Source organism: Hyaena hyaena, unplaced genomic scaffold (genome assembly GCF_003009895.1).
Source record: "Hyaena hyaena isolate Hyena2069 unplaced genomic scaffold, ASM300989v1 scaffold_109, whole genome shotgun sequence".
Lineage (NCBI taxonomy): Eukaryota > Metazoa > Chordata > Mammalia > Carnivora > Hyaenidae > Hyaena > Hyaena hyaena.
Window position 1 is genome coordinate 872,225 of NW_024080740.1, and position 21,995 is coordinate 894,219.

General features: G+C 37.2%; 1 protein-coding gene across 1 annotated transcript in view; it reads right to left on the minus strand.

The window, feature by feature from the left end:
• Positions 1 to 20,944, minus strand: part of SDHAF3 (succinate dehydrogenase complex assembly factor 3) — a 67,829-nt gene extending 46,885 nt beyond the window's left edge. The window contains exon 1 of the mRNA XM_039236265.1: positions 20,631 to 20,944. Coding sequence (XP_039092196.1) covers positions 20,631 to 20,804 — 174 coding nt within the window. The 5' untranslated portion in view covers positions 20,805 to 20,944. The remainder of the gene's footprint in view (positions 1 to 20,630) is intronic.
• Between the last annotated feature and the right edge of the window lie 1,051 nt (positions 20,945 to 21,995).

Consider the following 21,995-nt stretch of genomic DNA (forward strand, 5'->3'; position numbering starts at 1 on the left):
CGAAAAGACTTGCAGGCAATTTTAAGGAAAAAAATTTAAATAACAAAACCATATTGCCAAAATTGTATTCTTCAGGGAAAAAGTGACACAGTATTATGGACAGAAATAGCTAAAAAGAAAGGACATTAATATATCCCAAGAGTTATTATCCTATTTATGTTCTTTTTGTATTGTTCATATAGTCACTATAAAGGGGGAGTGCTGATACATATAATTTTTATATTTTGAAAATGTATTTTTGGAAAGTTTTCATAAAGAACTATTTTATAGTTCCATCAGTAAAAGGCAAATTTATAGATCAATAAATATACATTTTATATATGTGTATGTGTGTTGTACAATTTTATTTTAATGCTTTACTCCCAGGTGTCCCAGTTTTGACAAATTATATAAATAATATAAAAAAGATTTACACATTGAAAAAGGCCATAATGTTACTAGCTATAGGTAAAAACTGTCCTGCTATTCTCCTTTTATTAAAACTGCATAATCATCTAATGTTCAAATCAAACAAAACAAAATTTCTGCAAAATTTCCAAATTTCCACAAAATTTCCAAATCTTTACTTTGACCTTTTTCAGGTCATTTGAATAATTCATAATTTTACAATTAATCTGCTGTACCTATGTAAAAACTGTATGGTCTTTAAAATTCTATTAAAAGTATACTGTTTTAATAAGAATCACAAATATTAACTCAAACTCAATCATGTATTTGGGTAGCTACCTGCCTTGCAAGACTGTGAACTCCAGAAAACAAAGATGATATCTGGTGAAATTTTTTATAATTATGAATTATCAGTGTCTACAGTGGTATATGAAACACGGTAAGCATTAATATTTACAGAATTACAGAATGAATGATTTTTTTCTTTTTTTCTTTTTTTACATTTATTTATTTTTGAGAGACAGAGAGATAGAGCACAAGTGGGGGAGGGGCAGAGAGAGAGACAGACACAGACAGACAGACAGACAGACAGAGCCCGACGCGGGGCTTGAACTCAGAAACCAGGAGATCATGACCTGAGCCAAAGTCGGACACTTAACCAACTGAGCCACCCAGGCGCCCCATGAGTTTCTTAAATTAAGACAAGGGCACTTTCACAGAAGACGTGACAATGATAGAGAAAACAGTCAAGAGAGCAGGAAGCCTGACACAGCCATTCAAAATTCTAAGCAAGTGAACATAAAAGAATGTATGTTGCATCAATTCCTTAATTTCTAAAATAAAGTCAAATAAAAGTCCACATATCAGGTTTCATACATTTATAAATAGTAAATAACCATACTAAATTTCCCCTAAACCGATCAAGAAAAAGTACACTTACCAAAACAATTATTTTAAACGCTATTGAGGGGAATCCCATGAAACCTTCAAAAATGGATTAAAACTGTATACGAGAAAATAGAAAAAAGTTCTACTTTAAAACTAGTGAAAACATTTAAAATACTTTAAATGGCAAGAACATTTGATACAGATATGCATATCTGTTATCAGACAATACAAACATGAAAATTACCAGCTACAATATGGAAAGACAAAACACTTTCAAATAAAATTGAAACCAACTTTTCTGAAATTCATTCAACAGCCTTTCCAGATATAAGGACCTTCTGCCATCATGTGGAAACATCTGAAATTACACTTATGCAAAAAATTCCAGGATTTTCAGATACTGGAAAATTCCAGAATTTCAATAGAGTATTTGTTTCCCAATATTGGAATCCAACTATAAACAAGATACATATTCTCAGAAGAACTTAGTGAAAATGATCATGCATAGTTGCTCTTAGCTCCTCTCTTCTTCCTGAGAGAAGCTGGTGTTCATTGCAACTTAAGGAAACAGATCGGACACTCAATCTTTTTGCTTCCAAGACTCTTAGCAACTATGGCTATCCTAGGTCTCTTGCAGTTCATCATCTTAAATTCCTTCAATATTCATTCCTTACCTCTTCCCCACTTTTGGCACTTAAAAAACAATCTTCAATGGAAAAGGAAAACAGGAACATAAAGCTACTTTAACTTGTCCTGAGTAACTAAGAACCTTAGAATTAAGATGTTGGTTATAAATTTTATAAAGACCGAAAGCTTAGTAACAGCTACACAACAACAACAAATTATAAACTGAACCTACATTCATATGCCTAGTGACTTGTCAATATATCTAGATAAAAATATGAATTAAAGTGCTTGGACTAAGCCTAGTACCCTATGAAATTTAACACTGAATTCTTGTGTATTTATGAAATAAATAATAATAATACATGGTATTAAATAATACAGGGTAAAAGCCTTTGGATCACTATTAATCTTTATAAAGATCACAACTCACATATTCAATTGATTATTTCTTTAGTCTTTCTTTCTTTCTTATGGCCATTAGCATGTTTGGTCTTCATGTGAAATAGAATCACACACATTTTCTTTTGGGGAAAAAAAGGCAAGATTTACTAAGCATCTTTTATAAAGCAAAACAATGTCATAGGAGTCTTAAAGTATACAAAGATAGGTAATACAGAATTTTTGTCCTCAAGGGATTTACCATCTACTAGTGCCAAAAGAATGTGTACAAAAAAACTATGATACAATGCTGAAAACATTAAGTACTGAAAAAAAATACCAAAAAAAGTTTTAGGAGATTAGAAGATAGAGTTTTGCTATTTACTGGAAGAATTAATCAAGAAAGAGTAGATACAAAAGTACTGAAGTTGTTGAAAAAGACATTTTAGGATTTGGCCATATGGAAAAAGGAAAACATTTAGGCCAAATGAATAGTGAAAGCCAAAATAACTTCAGGCCACATTTAGATTATAACACTCAAGTCAAATATGACTGGATCATAGGCTACATGGTACAGAATATTGAGATGGAAGGTAGGAAAGATATATTCAAGGCAGATTTCACAGAGTTTTAAACTCTAGGTTAAAGAGAGGTCAATGGGCAAACAGTAATGATTTTGACAGTGGCAATAATATGGTCAAAGTTGTGTTTTATAAATAACTGACAATTAAAAGAGAGGAGGCAAGACTATGAGATTGCTATAAACAGCTAAAGGTAATGAGAATGGATACAATAGGTCAGGGTTCTGATATGGTAAAAAGAACAGAATAAACAGGATTTAGCAACTAACTGGATATAGAAGAGAGAAAGAAGAATTAAGAATAATGAAATCATAAAATTTGTTTTCAGCACACTCAACAAATCTTGCCTCCTTCCTTTTACTCTCTGTCCTACCCCAAGCTAGAGGCAAAATAGCTAGCATTTATTGAGAACTAAGTATGGTGCAAGTCAACTGTTGTGAATATATTATCTTACTGATTCCTTACCCTTAGAGGTAACTACTGCTAGTATTCCCATTTTACTGATGAGGAAACACACTTGGAGTGGTTGATCAAATTAACCAAAGTCTCAGGGTACATGACTGGACGTCAGTCAATGTCAGATAATCATAAAAGTGTTACTGATAATAGTTTATGATGGAATCTCCCATAAGGAGATTTTTAATGTTTATTTGTGGGAGAGAGACAGAGAGCAAGCAGGGGAAGGGCAGAGAGAGGGAGACACAGAACCCGAAGCAGGCATCAGTCTCTAAACTGTGAGAACAGAGCCCAACGCAGGGCTCTACCTCACGGACCAGGAGATCATGACCTGAGCGAAGTCGGACACTTAACTGACTGAGCCACCCAGGTACCCTGGGGTAAAAAACAAACAAAACAAAGCAACCCTCAAAGATAAAAAAAGATCTTCAGAATACAATGGAATGGATTCACAAGAAGGCACAGCAAGTAACAAGGTAGATACATTGAGTAGAAAACTGCCTGGGGCACCTGGGTGGCTCGGCTGGTTAGGCAACCGGCTTTGGCTCAGGTCATGGTCTCACGGTCGGTGGGTTTGAGCCCCGCAGTGTCAGACTCTGTGCTGACAGCTAGCTCAAAGCCTGGAGGCTGTTTCAGATTCTGTGTCTCCCTCTCTCTCTGACCCTCCCCTGCTCACGCTGCCTCTCTCTCTCAGAAATAAAACATTTAAAAAAATTAAAAAAAGAAAACTGCTTAATCATGAATTCAGTTCGCTAAAGGAAAGAGTTTTCCTCCTGTACTCATTTAGGTTTTTGCCCTACTGCCCAAAGACCAACATTCTCAGCTGCTATCCTTTAAGGTACAATGTGTCTCAGACTAGCTTATATAGACTTGTAGCCAACTTAATAAACTCCCTAAAGATAGTGATCATGTATTATTCTCTGAATCCCCTGAAAAAGAGCAGGCACTGAATGAATGAGTGAACAAATAAACTCAGCTGGGCTGCTTCCATCTAGTCCTCCCTGGCATAGTGTGACCAACACCCTCACACAATTCAAGGCCCACGTTTGGAACAATTTCTGACTCTTTAATCCCTTTCCAGATTTTGACTTTAATAATGTCTTCAGGATTATCCCTCAATACACTCAATTTGTGAAGACCAGGAAAAAACAAATGGCTAGCCCTATTTATGTAACAAAAGGCTTTCCTCCTAAATCCCAGGACATTTCCAAAGGTTCCCTAACCCACGGACTTCTCCGTCAGTTGTCAAGGAAAGGCTTTACTTTCCATGGGAGCCGACAGTACCCATGTTCAATCATGAGAATTCTCCTTTGACAGACTATCCAGTTGGCTGTGCAAAGGATCTGAAAGATAGAGCCAAGTTCCCAATGTTCTCAGCTTTAATTTGTATATAACTTTCCCAGAGAAACAACACAACAAATAGCAGGCTCCCAGACAGCCTTGCAGAAGCAGTCTATTTAACCACAGTGCAGAATATTACACAGTAGCAAATACATTTTATGTTTCATTATAAATGTACCATATTTACGCTGTATAAGAGACTAAAGAGATGTTTATGACTAATTCTGGTTAACGCCATTTCAATATCCATTACAGGAGGACACATTATCATTAATATCTTCCAAGTATTAAGCAGAGCAATAAACTGCTGGGAACCAAACTACTGAGAGTAGAAAGCAAACAAACATAATTAACGTCTACTTCTATAACTACTTCTATAACTACAAAGATAAAACAAGAACAAGTCATTAGGATTTGGGATGCAGTTTGCTTTTAAGATAAAAAACAAACTATGAAACTTTTTAAACTTTGGATAACTTCACACTAGCCCAGCGAATATTTAAGAAAATACAGTTTTAAAAAATATATAGTTTAAAAATATACTGTAGTTCAATCTTAATATATGAACACTGCCACCTCCTTAATTTAGGGTGTAGAGCACATTTTGATAGCATTTAGTTGAAAAGAATAGAACTAAAATAATCTGGTGTGTCTCACTCATCAAAGGTGCCAAATCTGAATTTGTTCTTCACATCAAACAGAAATTAAATTTTATTCTTTTTAGACACACGCCATCGACATGTGTAGACACACCCTATTTAAAACAAATTTGATGTATGCAAATGCAAGTTTACACAAAGAAACAAATTATGGGCTGATTATTCACTTCACAAAAGGATTCACAAAAGAATTCCCCTTAATAGTAAGTTTGCCAGTATACTTAAAATATAGTTACATTTAAAAAAAAATCAATTTATAAACAACTTTTCAAAAATATAGTATAAAAGTAGTTATGAAATATCAAGCTTCAGAAACTCTTTTTTTTAATGTTATTTATTTCTGAGAGAAGACAGCATGAGCAGCGGAGGGTCAGAGAGAGAGAGGGAGACACAGAATCTGAAACAGGCTCCAGGCTCTGAGCTAGCTGTCAGCACAGAGCCCGATGCGGGGCTCGAACCCATGAACCGTGAGATCATGACCTGAGCTGAAGTACGACGCTTAACCGACTGAGCCACCCAGGTGCCCCAAAGCTTCAGACATTTCTATCACTACAATCTTGGTCTCCAAAGCTTGATAAATCTAGAAAGTGAAACTCAGATTAAATACAATAGCTGAAAATGGCATAGAAGTATAGTTTTTATGTAGTTCTTAAATATATACTTTTGTAACTATCCTAATAATAATCATTAAACTACCAAATTCTTCTTTAAAATTATATACAGAGGCTGGCATAGTGAATATGGGTAAAGGTGACCCTAGCAACCAGAGCAAAGAGTCTATCTGCCTTCTTTATGCAGATAAGGCCAGAAATCTGTATAAAAGAAGAAAAATCCAGAGATTCCAATCAGCACTGCAGTGTCGGCTGTTTTTCCTTTGAGTGTTCTAAGTGCCCTCAGATATAGAAGACAATATCTGGGGAAAGGAAATCCAAATTTGATGATCCAAATATGGAGCATTTTGGACTAACTCAGGGAAGCAGGCATTACTGGCTAGTTTCTTGTTTTCTGTTCCTAGTGCCACCCTAAGATAAAGCCCAAAGCCCTAGCATCTCTGCTGAAGACAAAACAGGTGTGGAGTAATCTGACAATAAGGTAGTGAGGCTAGATAAAGAAAAAGGATTTAGCCAGCAGGGAAAACTTGATGGTACAAAGGAGAGTGCTTCTTGCCTGAAAAAGAAAAAAAGAGGAAGAGGATGACAGATAGGAGGGGAGATGGGGGGGAGGGGGTTTGAGGATGAGAGGTGGATAGAGAAAACTGAATATCTATTTCCACATGAATTCCAGAGTAAAGAAAACATGGTTATAAACCTCTTTGAGGTGTCTCTCCCCTCATTAGATTTATTTACAAAATTAGAATAGAATCAAACTGCACTTTCTAAAAGCATCCTAGAAGTATTAAGTGATTTACATGAATGAAGTAGCCAAGGGTGTTAGAGCACTCAGACACTATCTTCAAAGTCATACAGGTTTTCAAATTTTTTAAAACAAGAAGTTTTTCTCACTCTGCACATCTTGCTCTTAGCCTTGTAAAAGGCTTAATTTAAAGATGTCCGTGATATTTTTTATAAGCTGTATTAACTGGGTCATTGGCTAGAAATCCTGAGTTATCAACCGTATATATCCATTGCTTATGAAATGAATGAGTAACATACACAAACTATCAAGGCCCACGCTGGGAAGTGTAGGCCCATGCTGGGAAGTGTGAGGTAGTGAACAAAGGCCTTTTCGAGGAGTCATGGTTTGGAATATGTGGTATGAAACTAGGCCCACTCATGTTCCATGCTGATGTTGCTGTAGTTGTTTTTGGATAAATGTATGTTATGTATTTGCCATGCCATTCACCCCCAGTATTAGTTTGGAAGGGGGAAAGTTTCTATGAGAAGAGTATGTATTTTTTAATGCAACGGGATAGTTTTTAAACAAGCTATAGATCTCCTTCCCTTCAGCAAAATGAAGAGTCACTGCATCAAAGTCCGGAAACCTTTGTTAAACATACAATATGCAATATTCTGCTATTTTTTATTTACTTATAACAATGAAATCTTTTTGAAAGAAAATAAAACATTTATGTGTGTATTTAAAATCTATTCAAATAAACTATAAATACTTAATGTTTGAGAGCATAGAAGTCAAAATGCAGTTTATTTTGGAAAGGCTTCCAAGCTCTAGTGATTCAGGAGTTGAGAAGAGCAAAAACTTGTAAATAAGACAAATATGATCCTCCCTTGGGAAACAAGCTAATTAAATCAACACGCAACGGGAAATATCTGAATTCTCTCAGGCCCAAATGACAAATTAGGAAGCTGAAACTATTTACACATTAATAGCAATAATAAGAATAAAGCTTTGACAGAGAAAGTGCTTACAATGAAAATAATAAAATAATAAACTATTCAGAGGGGGCAAAGTTGCAGATATGTGTTCAGCACTTTCCAGGAAGAAAAAGCAGTGAAGCAGTAAAACCCATGATGTTTTCTGCTGCAGATACAGCGAGGTCTGATGAAAAATCTCTCATGCCTACCCACGTCCCATTATTTTAATTCTATGTTTACCAAACAACCTTCTAAATACTAATTAAGTTTCCCAGAAAGCTTAATAGGGGTCCATAATCCCTCACTTCTAATTCTGATGTCAAAAAAGTTTCAAAAGAAAAAAAAAAGCTCTTTCAGAACTTATCTGGCAACAAATCTTAACGTAAAAGAACATGAACTCTTTATTTATTCCATTTAATATTAACAGTCAAATATTTTACTACAGAAATATTAACATATTTCATTACAAGTGCAACCCCAGATTCTACTGGGGTATTTCGTAAAATTCAGTCATAGTTATTACCTTTCTAAAAATCTAAAAACTTCTGAATTGAGACACATCTGTAAAAGAGTTCCCTGGATCTAAATATAAATATTCTGACTCTTGGAAAAGAAGAGCCTCCTTCACCAGCCCCTATTCCACCACCCACAGAAATGGTGTTCTGGTCTATACTTCAATCATCATTTTGATGTATACTTCGATATTTATAAATTTAGTCAGTGTGAGTCTGATGCCAACATCTGATCATTTCTGGGTATAGTGGTGTATTGGTACATAAAGTCCAATTCCAGACCTACAAGATCACCAGGAATTATTATCACAACCTTGGGTGGCACATACCTACCTGGAATCTCTGTCCTAAAACTACTGGCTTCCAAGCAACCACCACGCCCACCCACTCACCAGTCTTCATCCTCTCTGACTGCCCTACTAGAGGACAGACCAGTAGTTAACCAATCTCCCCTCCCAGTCCTGCCTGTCAGCCTGATACAACTTCTACAATACTTAGAAAAAAGAAAAAAGAAAGAAGAAAATGTGAAAAATTAAAGTACAATAGATTTTTAACAGTTACCAAGTAGCAGCTTAATTTCAATCAAATTAAGTTACTGGAGAATCAATGAATATTTAAGTACGACCTCTAGGAAATCTAAGCAGGAGAAGATTCTTCATGTTGTTTAAAAAAACTTTATGCCAGAAAATGGTCCTGATGATTCTTTTCTGATCTCAGTTTAGAGCACTAAAGATTCTAAAATAGGTCTTCTAATGGTTAGTAACTAAAGTTTAATTTTGAGCGTACACATTTTTTTCAGCAATACTTCATAGTTTTCAGTGTATAGGTTTGTACATCCTTTGTCTGACTTATCCCTGAGTATTTAATATTTTTGGTGGTAAGTAAATTTTTAAATTTTAATTTCCAAGTTTGCTTTTGCTAGTATATAAAAATAGTTAATTTTTGTATCTTGATCATGTATCATACAACCTTGTTAAACTAACTTATTCTAGATTTTTTATAGATTCCATCAGATTTTCTACACACATAATCATATTGTCTATGAATAAAGACAGTTTTCTTTCTTTCCAATCCAGATACCTTTTATTTCTTCTATCTTATTTCAACGGCCATTTACAATGTTAAACAGATGTCTATGTGTTTTTTCATTGCACTTACGAAACTCAGTAAGAAATCACAAAATACACAGCTGACATTTTTATTAAACATCAAGAAGTTTAAGTTTAACCTACAAAATTTAAAGGACAAAATTAGGAAATATATTTAGAAGGTGCTGGTATTTAACTCATTAAAGGTGTTTGCTTGAAGTGCTTTATGATACAAGACTGGTAACAAAAATATTGAGTATATCCAACTGAATTTTTTAAAGTTACATTTATTGGCTTTCTTGTAACTACTAAAGTAGCTGTGATCTTTGCGGAGAATCTGGAAAACAGGAAGTTCAAGGAAGAAAATTACAATCATCCATGTCACCCAAAGATAAACACGGTTTCTGTTTACTTATAACATGAACAGGTTTCCATGCCATTAATTCTTCTGAAATGCTATTGCTAGCTGCATACTAACCCATCCGTCATACGGCTGCACTACCATTTCATTCTTCCTCCACCACTGGATATCTACATGGCTTTAGATTTTTCATTATTACCATATACATGCAGCATAATTAACAGCCTTGTATGTAAATCATAGAATGATCTCTTATTAAAGTCACTTTTAACCATTCTTTTATTAAAGCTGTTAGTGTTTTCACTATCCAAGCTAGTGTTTTATATTAATGCTATTAATCATATACCGCATTAATTCCAAATATATTCCATTTGTCTTTTTAACTTTCTAAAATTCAGAAGTTATTAACTTTATATTAATTGTAACTGTATTACAAAAACAAGTACAATGTGCCATTTCCAACTACGTGGATGGAACTAGAGGGTATTATGCTAAGTAAAATTAGTCAGAGAAAGACAAATATCATATGACTTCATTCATATGAGGAATTTGAGATACAAAACAGATGAACATAAGGGAAAGGAAGCAAAAATAATATAAAAACAGGGAGGGGGACAAAACATAAGTGTCTTAAATATAGAGAACAAACAGCCGGTTGCTGGAGGGGTTGGAGGGAGGGGGATGGGCTAAATGGGTAAGGGGCATTAAGGAATCTACTCCTTAAGCCATTGTTGCACTGTATGCTAACTTGGATGTAAATTTAAAAATAAATTTAAAAAAATAAAATCTTAAAAAAAACAGAATGATTTTTTACCCATTCTATTTACTATAAAAACATTTCACCCTAAAACCAATAGAAAAAATTAGAGAGAAAAACCAGTGTTACCATAAAAGTGTAAAATAGATTAAGCCAATTTGATATAGTTTTAACTCATCTAATATAAGCATATCTTAGAGGTAAAAAAAAAAAAAAAGTATTGGTCCATTCCTGTCTTCAAGGATAAAATACTATTTTCTTACTGAGACTACCGAGGCCTAAATAAACCTTCCAAAAATTATACAGAAATGTATGTGCCCAACTTTAACAATAGCTAACAGTTTTATCGTGGCAACTTACATTCTCATTTCATTACTGAAAAAAAATTTTGAGAAAGAAACTTGCGACAATTAGCATCTTGGGCTAATAAACATAAGAATAAATCATTATTTAAGTAATAATTAAACTTTTACTTATTATACTAGAGGTGTAGAAGATAAGAATATGATTAAGAAGCCGCTCTCTCCCTTAGGAAAAATACAAAAACTGGAAGAAGAATCAAATACAAAAATTATTGCAAGCAGACAAGCAAAATTCAAAGCAAACACTATAAACATTTATATTGCAAATTTTTTTTGTTGCATAATGTTTTCTCGGAACATTAATTTCATGAGGTAAGAGGGCAAGATTTTTGTCCTGTCTAGCTGTGTGATACCAAATAAGTCACTTTACCTCTTTAAGCCTCAGTTACTTTTTCTTTTAAAATGAAAAAACAGAGGTTCCAGGTTAAGATGGCAGACTGGAGAAACCATAGCACCAGAGTATTTCTTATTTCCTCCCCTTGAAAACCTCCTTGAACTGATGGTAAAGAATTTCTAAAAGGAGTAATCCATAATGACTAAGAGAACAATGGAGCCATTAGCAGCCAAGAGATTTCAATACATTTCTCAAGACAGAAAGCAGGTAGAAGACTATGGCTCATAAAACAGTGCAGATAGAGGGAGCCAAAGCTTAGAATACACAACTGAGAATATAGCTGAAGATAAAGCCAAACTACCAGGACCAACTCAACACAAATACCAGGTGGGTAAGGAAATTAGGAGTGAGAAGCAAATCTAAGGGAGATTAATTGAAACTCTGTAGCCCTAAAAGTAAGTTTCCAATCAACAAGCCTATATATACGCAGAGTTCTGTTTCTTACTGCTTTATTTGTAAATAAGGACAGATGACCAAAATTCACAAGACATTTGAGACATAATGAAATAAAATGAAAAACATTCATTAAAGAGATATAAATAAGGAATAAAAAGTATTGCTTTTTATTATAAGCCCTGTTCTACTAATGAATTTTTAACTATGTGCATCCATTACCTTGACTTTTTTAAACTGCATTAACTGAAAATTAAAAATGAATTTATTTTAGCAATCTGATGCTCCCTTTCAATTCTAACACTGTGTAAAATTTCAGACATTTGTTCTTCTTAAGCAAGTGTAAAATAGCTTTTCAAAAAAAAAAACCAGTATGTTAAACCAGTAAACCTATGCACATACAATCCTTATCTTCTTAAATTCTGTGCAAACACTTATCTCAAAATTTTAAGACTGTGTGTTATATATACATGCACACATACAAATCTACTTTCTTTATTTTTTTAGGGTGACTGGCTCAGTCAGTAAAGCATATGACTCTTGATCTCAAGGTCATGAGCACAAGCTCCACGTTGGGTGTAGAGATGGATTTTAGAACCATAACCACTAGCATATTAATATTATTATACTACCACCATATTTTAAATCTGTAAATTCAAATAAATTTTAAATCATTTAAATAAAAGAAACATACCTCTATGTTTCAGTAACGTCAATACAAGCAATATGATCAAATTAGGATTTTAAAAATACCTTTAGCTGTTTATAACACAAGCATTGTTATAACACATCTCATGACATCAATAAAAGTTAAATATTCCTAAATAAAAACAATATTTTAAAAGCATTTGGCTACAAAGCCAAATATTTCAGAGAGGAAAAAAAATTTTATGTTCCAAGGATAGACAGTTTTATATCTTGTCCTTTTCTCCCGTTCAACAGTTAGATAAGGACCACAGTATGTCTAAAATTTTTTTTTAAAAAGTAAAGCTTAATGAAGAAAACATACATCACCATCCAATAAACCACCACCATCCAATAAACCATCACAAAAACACTACATTGAGGAACTTGCTGAATAAACAGCACGACTGAGAGGTTCACAAATGACTCCCTCACACTTGATAGATACATCCCCCAACATCTATGATCCATCTATGGAACAGACAGGGAATTCCTTTTCTTCTGCAAGCTCAAACACAAACTACAAATCAGGATGTTCAAAAGCAACAAAATGAGGTCCCCAAATTAGGTAAGAAAGGCATACAATTATAAAAACTGCAAAATACCCATTTAAGCCTAATTATCCCAAGTTAAGGAAACTCTAAATATAGGTGACATGCAACTTAATCATATATTTTATCTGATGATCTACTTCAAAGTCATAAGTAAGACAAAGATATCCCTTGTGAGTTACAAATGGATGGTTACATAAACTCTGAAGCACATCCCCTTTGCAAATACAACAAAATAAAACAAGCAATGTTACATATAATATCTAGACTATCATACAAATCTAAAGAATTAAGCATAAGAAAAAGTATGTTCCTTTGCAGAAGTAGCTAGAAACCAACCAAATACAGTAGAAAAGAATAAAACAGTTCTAGCAATACACTCTACTTTCTTTCTCTTAACTTCTAAAAGTTGGTGGTCTTTTTCTGCCTACCTTCCTCCAAGTTATACCCAACCTGGGCACTTTCAACCATACCTTTGAACACCAACTAACTACAGATAATGAATTCCAATTCTCTATCTCCAGCCACGATCTGTCTCCTGAGTATGAGACACCAGACTGTCCCACCGGAATGCTTAACACAAAATGTCCCATAGTATACTCATTCTTCACCTGCCCTTTCTATAGACCCTAGTCTGGTTACTGGCATCATGTTCAAACCCCTGAGAGTTATCCATTCTATTTCCTCCTCTTTTACTAATCTTCCATCAGTCACCAAGTCAAGACCCATTCTACCTTAAAAAGGGTAACACTTGTGGCACCTGCGTGGCTTAGTCGGTTAAGCGTCTGACTTTCACTTAGGTCATGATCTCGCGGTTCGTGGGTTCGAGCCCCGTATCGGGCTCTGTGCTGACTGCCAGCTCAGAGCCTGGAGCCTGTTTCAGTCTGTGACTCCCTCTCTCTCTGACCCTCCCCTGCTCATGCTGTCTCTCTCTCTCTCTCCTAGAAATTTAAAAAANGGACGCTTAACCGACTAAGCCACCCAGGCGCCCCTCCAATTATATTTTTTAAAAAGCAGGAAACTCACAGACCTTGTTCTCTGACCAACACACATTAAATTAGAAAATCATAACAGAAGTTTACATTAGAAAAATACAAACATTTGGAAGTTTTAAAATATTCTCTTATGTAAATGTTGAGCAAAGGAAAGGAACATAACAGAGTATCAAGAAATATCAAGAAGAGGCACTGAAGAACTGGGAAGGACATGAAACAACATGCATTTCATTTTACATATCATTTTCATGATACATATACTCAGCTGCTCTTCTAAGAAGAGATTATAGAGGAGTAGAATTTAAGCTGGGCCTGGAATGACAAATACAATATGGACAGGTTAAAGACTGCAGGGTCTTTGAAAGAGAAAAACAACACGAGAAGCAACATTGAACTTGTGTCATTAAAACAGTGAAGAAGCCAAGCTGATTAGAATTGTGGATAGTCTGGACAGTAGAAGAAAATTGTCTTAAAAAGAAAATGTTTGGAGCTAAAAAGAATATACATATGTTTTAATATATACCTATATATATTTTATATATAATTATAATTATATATATATGTATACATATTTCTTAATGTCTCATTCTAAACAATTGGTGAAACTGGAACCAAAGAAGTAACTTTGCAATTGAAGAGATTTACAGTATGGAGAGGGGCTCCTGGGTGGCTCAGTTGGTGAAGTGTCTGACTTTGGCTCATGGCTGTGAGTTCAAGCCCTGCATTAGGCTCTATGCTGACAGCTCAGAGCCTGGAGCCTGCTTTGGATTCTGTCTCTTCCTGTCTCTCTGCCCCTACCCCGCTCATGCTCTGTTTCTCTCTCCTTCAAAAATAAATAAACATTAAAAAATTTAAAAAATAAAATGTTTAGAATATGGAGAGCCTTAAAAGGCATGCAACACAGTTCACCATTTTTTTCAAGTAAGCTCTATGCCCAAAGTGGGGCTTGAACCCCAAACCTAAGATCAAGAGTCACGTGCTCTACCAACTGAGCCAGCCAGATGCCCCCACAGTTTACCATTTAGAGGGTAAGAAATAAAGAGTTACTGGAAATTTTGAGCCAGGAGGACATGGTGAGAGCAGTGCTTTAAAAAGAAAAATATGGCAGCCATGCACAAAATAGTCTGCTAAAAGAATAAATGAGGGGTGCTCATGTGGCTCAGTCAGTTAAGTGTCTGACTCTTCATTTCAGCCCAGGTCATGATCTCATAGTTCGTGAGATGGAGCCCTGCCTCAGCTTCTGCACTGATAATGGCGAGCTTTCTTGGGGTTCTCTCTCTCGCTGTCTCTCTCTGCCCTTCCTCTGCTTGTGCATGCTTGCTCTTTTTCTCTCTCTCACTCAAATAAACATCTATAATACATACATACATACATACTTTCATTCAAATGAGAAAAAGGCCTTGTATTGAACCCATCACTACAACATGCCACTCACACAAGAATATGATGAACTCAACTGTCTACACTTGAGTCTGTGCTTGAGATTGCCAGGGGTCAGTGACCTGAGGGAGGAAGAGCGTTAAGAGTACAGTCATGGGGCGGGGGGGGGCGCCTAGGTGGCTTAGTCGGTTGAGTGTCCAACTTCGGCTCAGGTCATGATCTTACGGTTTGTGGGTTTGAGCCCCGCGTTGGGCTCTGTGCTAACAGCCAGCTCAGAGCCTGGAACCTGTTTTAGATTCTGTGTCTGCCTCTCTCTCTGACCTTCCCCTTCTCATGCTGTCTCTCTTTCTCTCTCTCAGAAATAAATTTTTAAAAAACATTAAAAAAAAGAGTACAGTCATAGGACTCTGAATTCTTAATCTAGGGGCAAACCAGATGGGGGAAATGGGACAACTGGCTGAATGAAAGAGTATCTCTGGTTTCCCTTGGGTGGTACAACTGACAAAGACAGAAAAGTCAAGAGGGAAAACTGCTCTCAGGAATGCATTGTACTTTAGTCACACTGAGTTTGAAGAGACAGCTTATGCTACAGGATGCATTGAAAAGTTGCTAATAGTATCAGTGGAATTTACTTTTGGTCTGTCAGTGGTTCTCAATTTTGGCTATAAGTACAATTACCTGGGAAATCAGTTTATAAAAGATATTAATAATTGAGCCCACTCCAAATCACTTGAATTAGCATCTCTGAGAGTGGGATGAGGCATTGAAATTGCTTAGAAGCTCCTCCAATGATTCTAATGTGCAGGCAGGCTTGAGAACCAACGGTCTAAATTTCCAACTTGGAGATTCTTAGGTTCTGGGAAAAGTGTCTAGGATATTAGACACTATTAAAAAACTGGTTACTAAATATCCAATACTTCAATGCTAAGGAGTTTCTGCAATCATGGGTTTAGAGATTGTATATAGCTAACAATATTCTAAACCATAAAAGCAAAATTGTCTCTAAGGAAGAGAATGTAAAAAGAGAGTGATACAACTCTGGGTTGCATCCACAGTTACAGAGCAGGAGGTGATTTATAACCTCAGGGCTGCCTGAAGAGCTCACTCTAGAATTGTCCCGCTTCCCACACGGCACACCAGAGTGTTTCTCTCATGACACGGTGTAAGCTTTCCAAGTAAATAATGAATGTTCAGAACATAGCTTACATGGGGCTCCTGGGTGGCTCAGTCAATTAAGCGTCCGACTCTTGATCTCGGTGCAGGTCATGATCTCAGAGTTTGAGTTCAAGTCCAAAGTCAGGCTGTATGCTGGCAGCTTGGAGTCTGCTTGGGATTCTGTCTCTCCCTTTCTCTGCCCTTCTCCTGCTTCCGCGTGTGCATGTGTGCTCTAAATAAATAAATAAATAAACAAAAAAAAAAAAAAGAAAAAGAACACAGCTTACTTACACAAAGTTGGCACAGTTACCAAAGATCTACAAAAATCTCCATTACTATATCTTCTTCCTTCCCACTCTTCTCCAACCCAAGACTTCCACCGGTGTTCTTGATCATATCCTAATCCTTCTGAGATGTGGCTTCATAATTATCCACTCACTTTTTTCTCTCACTGACATCTACAATTCTTCTCTTCATAAGACTGTTGCATTCAGCTCGTAAACATTTACAAGAATACTTAACATAAAAAACAAAAAGAGGGGCGCCTGGGTGGCTTAGTCGGTTAAGCGTCCGACTTTCGCTTAGGTCATGATCTCGCGGTTTGTGGGTTCGAGCCCCGTGTCGGGCTCTGTGCTGACTGCCAGCTCAGAGCCTGGAGCCTGTTTCAGTCTGTGACTCCCTCTCTCTCTGACCCTCCCCTGCTCACGCTGTCTCTCTCTCTCCTAGAAATAAAGAAAACATTTAAAAAAAAAAAAGAAAGAAAAAAAAGAAAAGGAAAAATTAAACACATGGAATCCGTTTAGAGTGGGTCCCAAGAGCTGTTTTTCACTCTTCATCTCACATTCTGTCACAAGCATGTTTTGCTTGCTATTTAATCTTCCACACTTATTCTGATTTCCCAGAAAATAAGGGGTGAATAGTTCTCACCACAACAGGGCAGGCAGAGAGGGGGGAAAAAAAAAAGAAAGTATGACCTAAATCAGCTATTCTTCAAAACTGAGCAGTTAAAACTTTTTAAATGCAATAATAAGACCCCTGATCTACCCAGCCCCAATTCCACTAACAGCTACTTCCTAAAAGATCTGAGGTAAGATTACAATAAACATCTTACCAACCAGATATTGAACATTCTCCCTAACAGATTCCCAGCATCTCTTCCTGAACCTACATTTTTTTCCTCTTATGGTAAGATATATAAATTCACTATTTTCTCTGTATGTAAGCATATACATTTTTATCCTTAAGATAAAATGAAATACTTTCCTCTTACCTTCCCCTAAGTGGTCCTTGAACAGAAAAGTTCCCCAGATGAATTCCGTCCATCATTTGCCACAGTTTTCCCTGATTACAAATGAAAGGAACTGAGAACTTCCCTTCTAATGCTGGGACCTCTAAAATGCCTGGATCTTTCCCTTCTCTTTTCCCCAGTGGTACCCATACCCAAATTTACCCTTTAGAGTAAAACAAATTCAGGATCCATTCAAGTTCTTAAGTAATTTTAGAAGTATATGAGAGAATATCAAAATCCAAAGTCCACAAAAAACAGTAAGTCTACAACTTTATTACTCTCAATTAATTAGCTTGTCATAAACAGAAGTAGCAAGCTAGTAATACTCACGTGTGCCAAATATATAATCATTATTAACCAAAACAACAGAAATCCATGCCATAACTAGTAGCGACAGATATAACAATCATAAATTGGATGTTTCGAATAACACATAAGAGAAAAACCCAGAAGACTGAAAGATATCACTTGCCAGTATCGCTGTGCTAGCCAAGTTCTGGTCCCCTCCAAGTCATTAGAATCTTCTCTAGCCTTCATCCTTGGAATAGAAAAACTAGCTCTCTTGGCAGAATCCACCCTACCCCCCTTCTAACTCCCAGGCTTGAGAAAGACTGAGCTGCCTTGAAACTGTGAGAATTATTACTTTATTCAAATAGAACACTAGGTTTAAACTAATCTTTACCCAGCTGCTAACTCATTAATTACAGGGTCCTAGCCCCACAGAATACACTTTTATTCATTACAAAAAAATAAATGAAAATACTACATCAATAATAGGGAAGAAGGGACAAGGCTTACCTACAGAAATATTCCAAGATATAAATTCAGAGAGAATGAGAGAAATAGAAAATCACCACAAGAACTCAACTGCAAGATCCATCGATGAATGCTAAACTGGTTGGCAAAGTTTAAGGAGAAACAAAATACTTGTATATCATCAGAGTATGCTCCCAAAAGATACACTAATTTCAAAAGGGAAAATAATAACTTTACAGTGGAGAAACTTGGCAGATATCACCTTAACCAAGTGATCACAGTTAATATCACAAACAGTAAGTCATGTTATCACGTGCCCTCTGATATGATGTGTTGAGAAACATCACTATCGTGGTATCCCTCCCACTAATGCACACCATCAGTCTAATCATGAGGGGAAGAAAAGATCAGGCAAACCCAGACTGAGAGATATTCTACAAAACAACTTACCAGTATTTTTCAAAAGAGTGTCAAACACATGAAAGATAAGAAAAGATCGAAGAACTGTCATAGGCTAGAGAAAAATAAGGAGGCAGGATGACTAAATGCAATGTGGGATCCTGGATTGGATCCTGCAACTGATTAAGAACTTTAGTGGATATACTGGCAAAATGTGAATAAGGCCTGGAGATAACGTCCCTGTAACAATGTTAACTTCCTTATTTTTTAATGTTATATTATTTTTGAGAACTGCACCATGGTTATGTATGACGTTAATTTAACATTAAGGAGAAGATGGATGTAGAATATATGGGAAATCAGCACTGCCTCTGAAAATCTTCTATAAGCCTAAAATTACTTTGACAGGTTTAAAAAAAGGGGGGAGGTGAATTCCTGATACCAAGCCTCCTAGGTTGATCAACACATTTTTTAATTTACCTGGTTGCTTCTACTTTTGTCTCTCCTCCAGCCTATTATCAATTCATTCTGAGTTTCTACGCTTGCTAGAAAGCTTCCAAGTTCTTATACTTTAGGACCTCTCCAAGTGCCCTTATTATCTTCTCAACACAGAGCTAGAGTCTCCTTCCTGTCCTGCCACAAACTGACCTAGCTTTAAAAAATGTCACTTAAACACCCTAATTTCTTACAGATTCACTGCAATTACCAATTTACAAAGTGCTTATAAATAAATTTACATACACTAATTTAGAGGTGCATAGATACTGCTATTATTTTTGCAGATAAGAAAATAAGACTAGGAAAAATTAAGTGATGTGAAATTTAATAAATTCCAGAACCTAAAGCCGAATCCAGTTCTTCTGGCTCCAAGACCAAGTTACCATATTAAAAGAAAGCAATTTGCATTTAAGATTCAACTTCCCTGGCTCCATGCAGTCTAATTACCTCCAACACACATGATTTTTATAAAAGTTCTAAATTTCACCATTGTCCTAAATAACCGTCTTGCAAGCTACAATCAAGAATTCTGAGATTCAGTGTTCACTCTAACCATAATCTTTATAATTTAAAAAAAGAACGACATCAATCTAGCCATCAACTTTTTAAGCTTTCAAAGAATCACTTACCTCTGCTCTTTTTCTAACACTGCTTCATGCTTTCAAATACATGAGATGACGCTCTAATTTCCAATTCCATGCATTTATTGACATTTGCAAATCATAACTAAGGGCAATTCGGCAAAACTCTATTTACATGCCCTCACTCTACAAAGGGATGGGTAGTCAAAGAGCTAATCCCTAACGCTGTGTCTGAGAGTTAATGCAATGATACAGGGCAATGCAACAAACTAACGGAACTTGAAATTCCCGAGAAACCAACTTCCACCTGACTTTGAGCAGTTTTCTCCTCCACCGCTTGCAGTCGTATCTGATATCTGTATCAGTCAACTGAGAACATTATTGAGACCCACGGAAGAGCACGGGAATTTAAAAAACAGTATGGAAACAAGCCTCTAAGTCTGAAAACTCGGTTACGAGAAAATCATTAATTTACTGATAGGCGCTTGCTACGTGCAAGGCACTGGCGAGGCAGAAAGCTGCTTGACGGTGATTTATTCAGTTTTGTAACCTCCCATCCTCACCCCTCCAGAGCCTAGCACGAGTTCAAGATGAATTGTTTTGGAGACGCTGATGCAACGAGATCTGCTCCCGCCAGGAACCGGTGGCAGAAACGGACCCGCACGGGATGTAACTTTGGGAAGTACTGTTTGAACAGCTTTGTGCTGTTGAATTCAAACGGAACAGGCTGCCGCTGTTGGACCCTGCGTGGAGCCCGGGGGAAACCAGCAGAGACAGGCGGTCTCGCACAGGGACAAACGGGACACCTTTGAGGGTCTGGGGCAAAGAAAAGGTGGCATTCACTTGCCTCCCATTCCTGCAAGAAACGCCGGGCCTCGTCAGAACCAACGGTCTTATGTCTCCTAAACTCGTCCTTCACGTAATGGTCACCAAGGGCTTTGAGGTCTGGGGGCAGACCCCGGTGCAGCAGCAAGATGCGCCGATACAAGGCGCGGACCCGCGAGACGTGCCCGGCGGGCATAGCAGCGAGCGTGGACCGCACACCGCGCCTGCGCCAAAGGACGACGCGTACCCACCGCACTCAGAAGCGGGGTCTCAGTGAACCGGAACACGGGCGGAAGAGGGCACCCGACCTCCATCCGGTTTGGTCCGCTCTAAAATCAGGACCTTCCGGAAACCCGAGCTGCTGTGGCGGACGGGGAAATGGGCGGTCCTTCCCTGGAGGGGGCGTGGCCTTAGTGGAGCTACGCCTGAGGCGCGGCTACTGAAGTCCGGGGAATGGCAAACAGCCGGAGTTCTGGCGTGTGCCGTTCGTCACACCTCAGCCACGCCGCATTCTCTTTTCCATTCCTCTTACCCTCCTGGTACAGGTCTGAGAAAGCCTTTTTCAAAATCCGCCTCCTCCAGGAAGCCTTCCGTGCTTGGTTTGACCTACCTCAGGTGTCTTTGAGTGTTTCTCTTCTCCGAGAGGGATCGGAGGGAATTAGGATTGATCTGTACATTCACGAGATCACCTACCCACATACTTTGCACAGCGCTGTGCTCGCAATTTGTACCCTCAATGTGTGTAGCCTCTTTCATGGAACTCAAGTGAGCCCGAAGCCAGCAGGTTTCATTAGCTCCAGTCAAACTGGCTGAAGAATCACAGAGAAACATTTTAAGTGTATTGTTTCCAGGGCCACGATCCTGGAGATACTGAATAAACAGTCGGAGATGAAAACGTAAAACCAGGACGTTTAAAAATCTCCACCTTTTGCAAAGATGCTGCTGAGAATGTGACCGGTTTCCAAAGCTGGCAGCAAGTGGGCCTCATTCCTTCTCTCCCATCACACCTTTGATTCTTCAGCAAATCCTGATGACTTCACTAACAAAATGTTTGCCCAATTCGACCATTTCTCACCATACTCTCCATTACGACCGTCTCTCTCTCTCTCTCTGTCTCTCTCTCTCTCCAGTCAGTACCTCCTGATATTGTGATAGCTTCTTGTATTCCTGCTTCTGGCTATTATCAGCTTTGGCCATGATCCACCTAAACTGTAAATTAGATCATGTTACTCCTATGCTCAACAAAATCCTCCAGTAAAACCCAAAGTCTCTCCACTTCTTAACTCTCTAAATTTTCTCCTACTGCTGTCTCCCTAGTTGACCAGTTCCAGCCACACTTGTATTTTAGCTCCTAGTTCATCTTTGAAGAGGCCAGGCACACACCCAA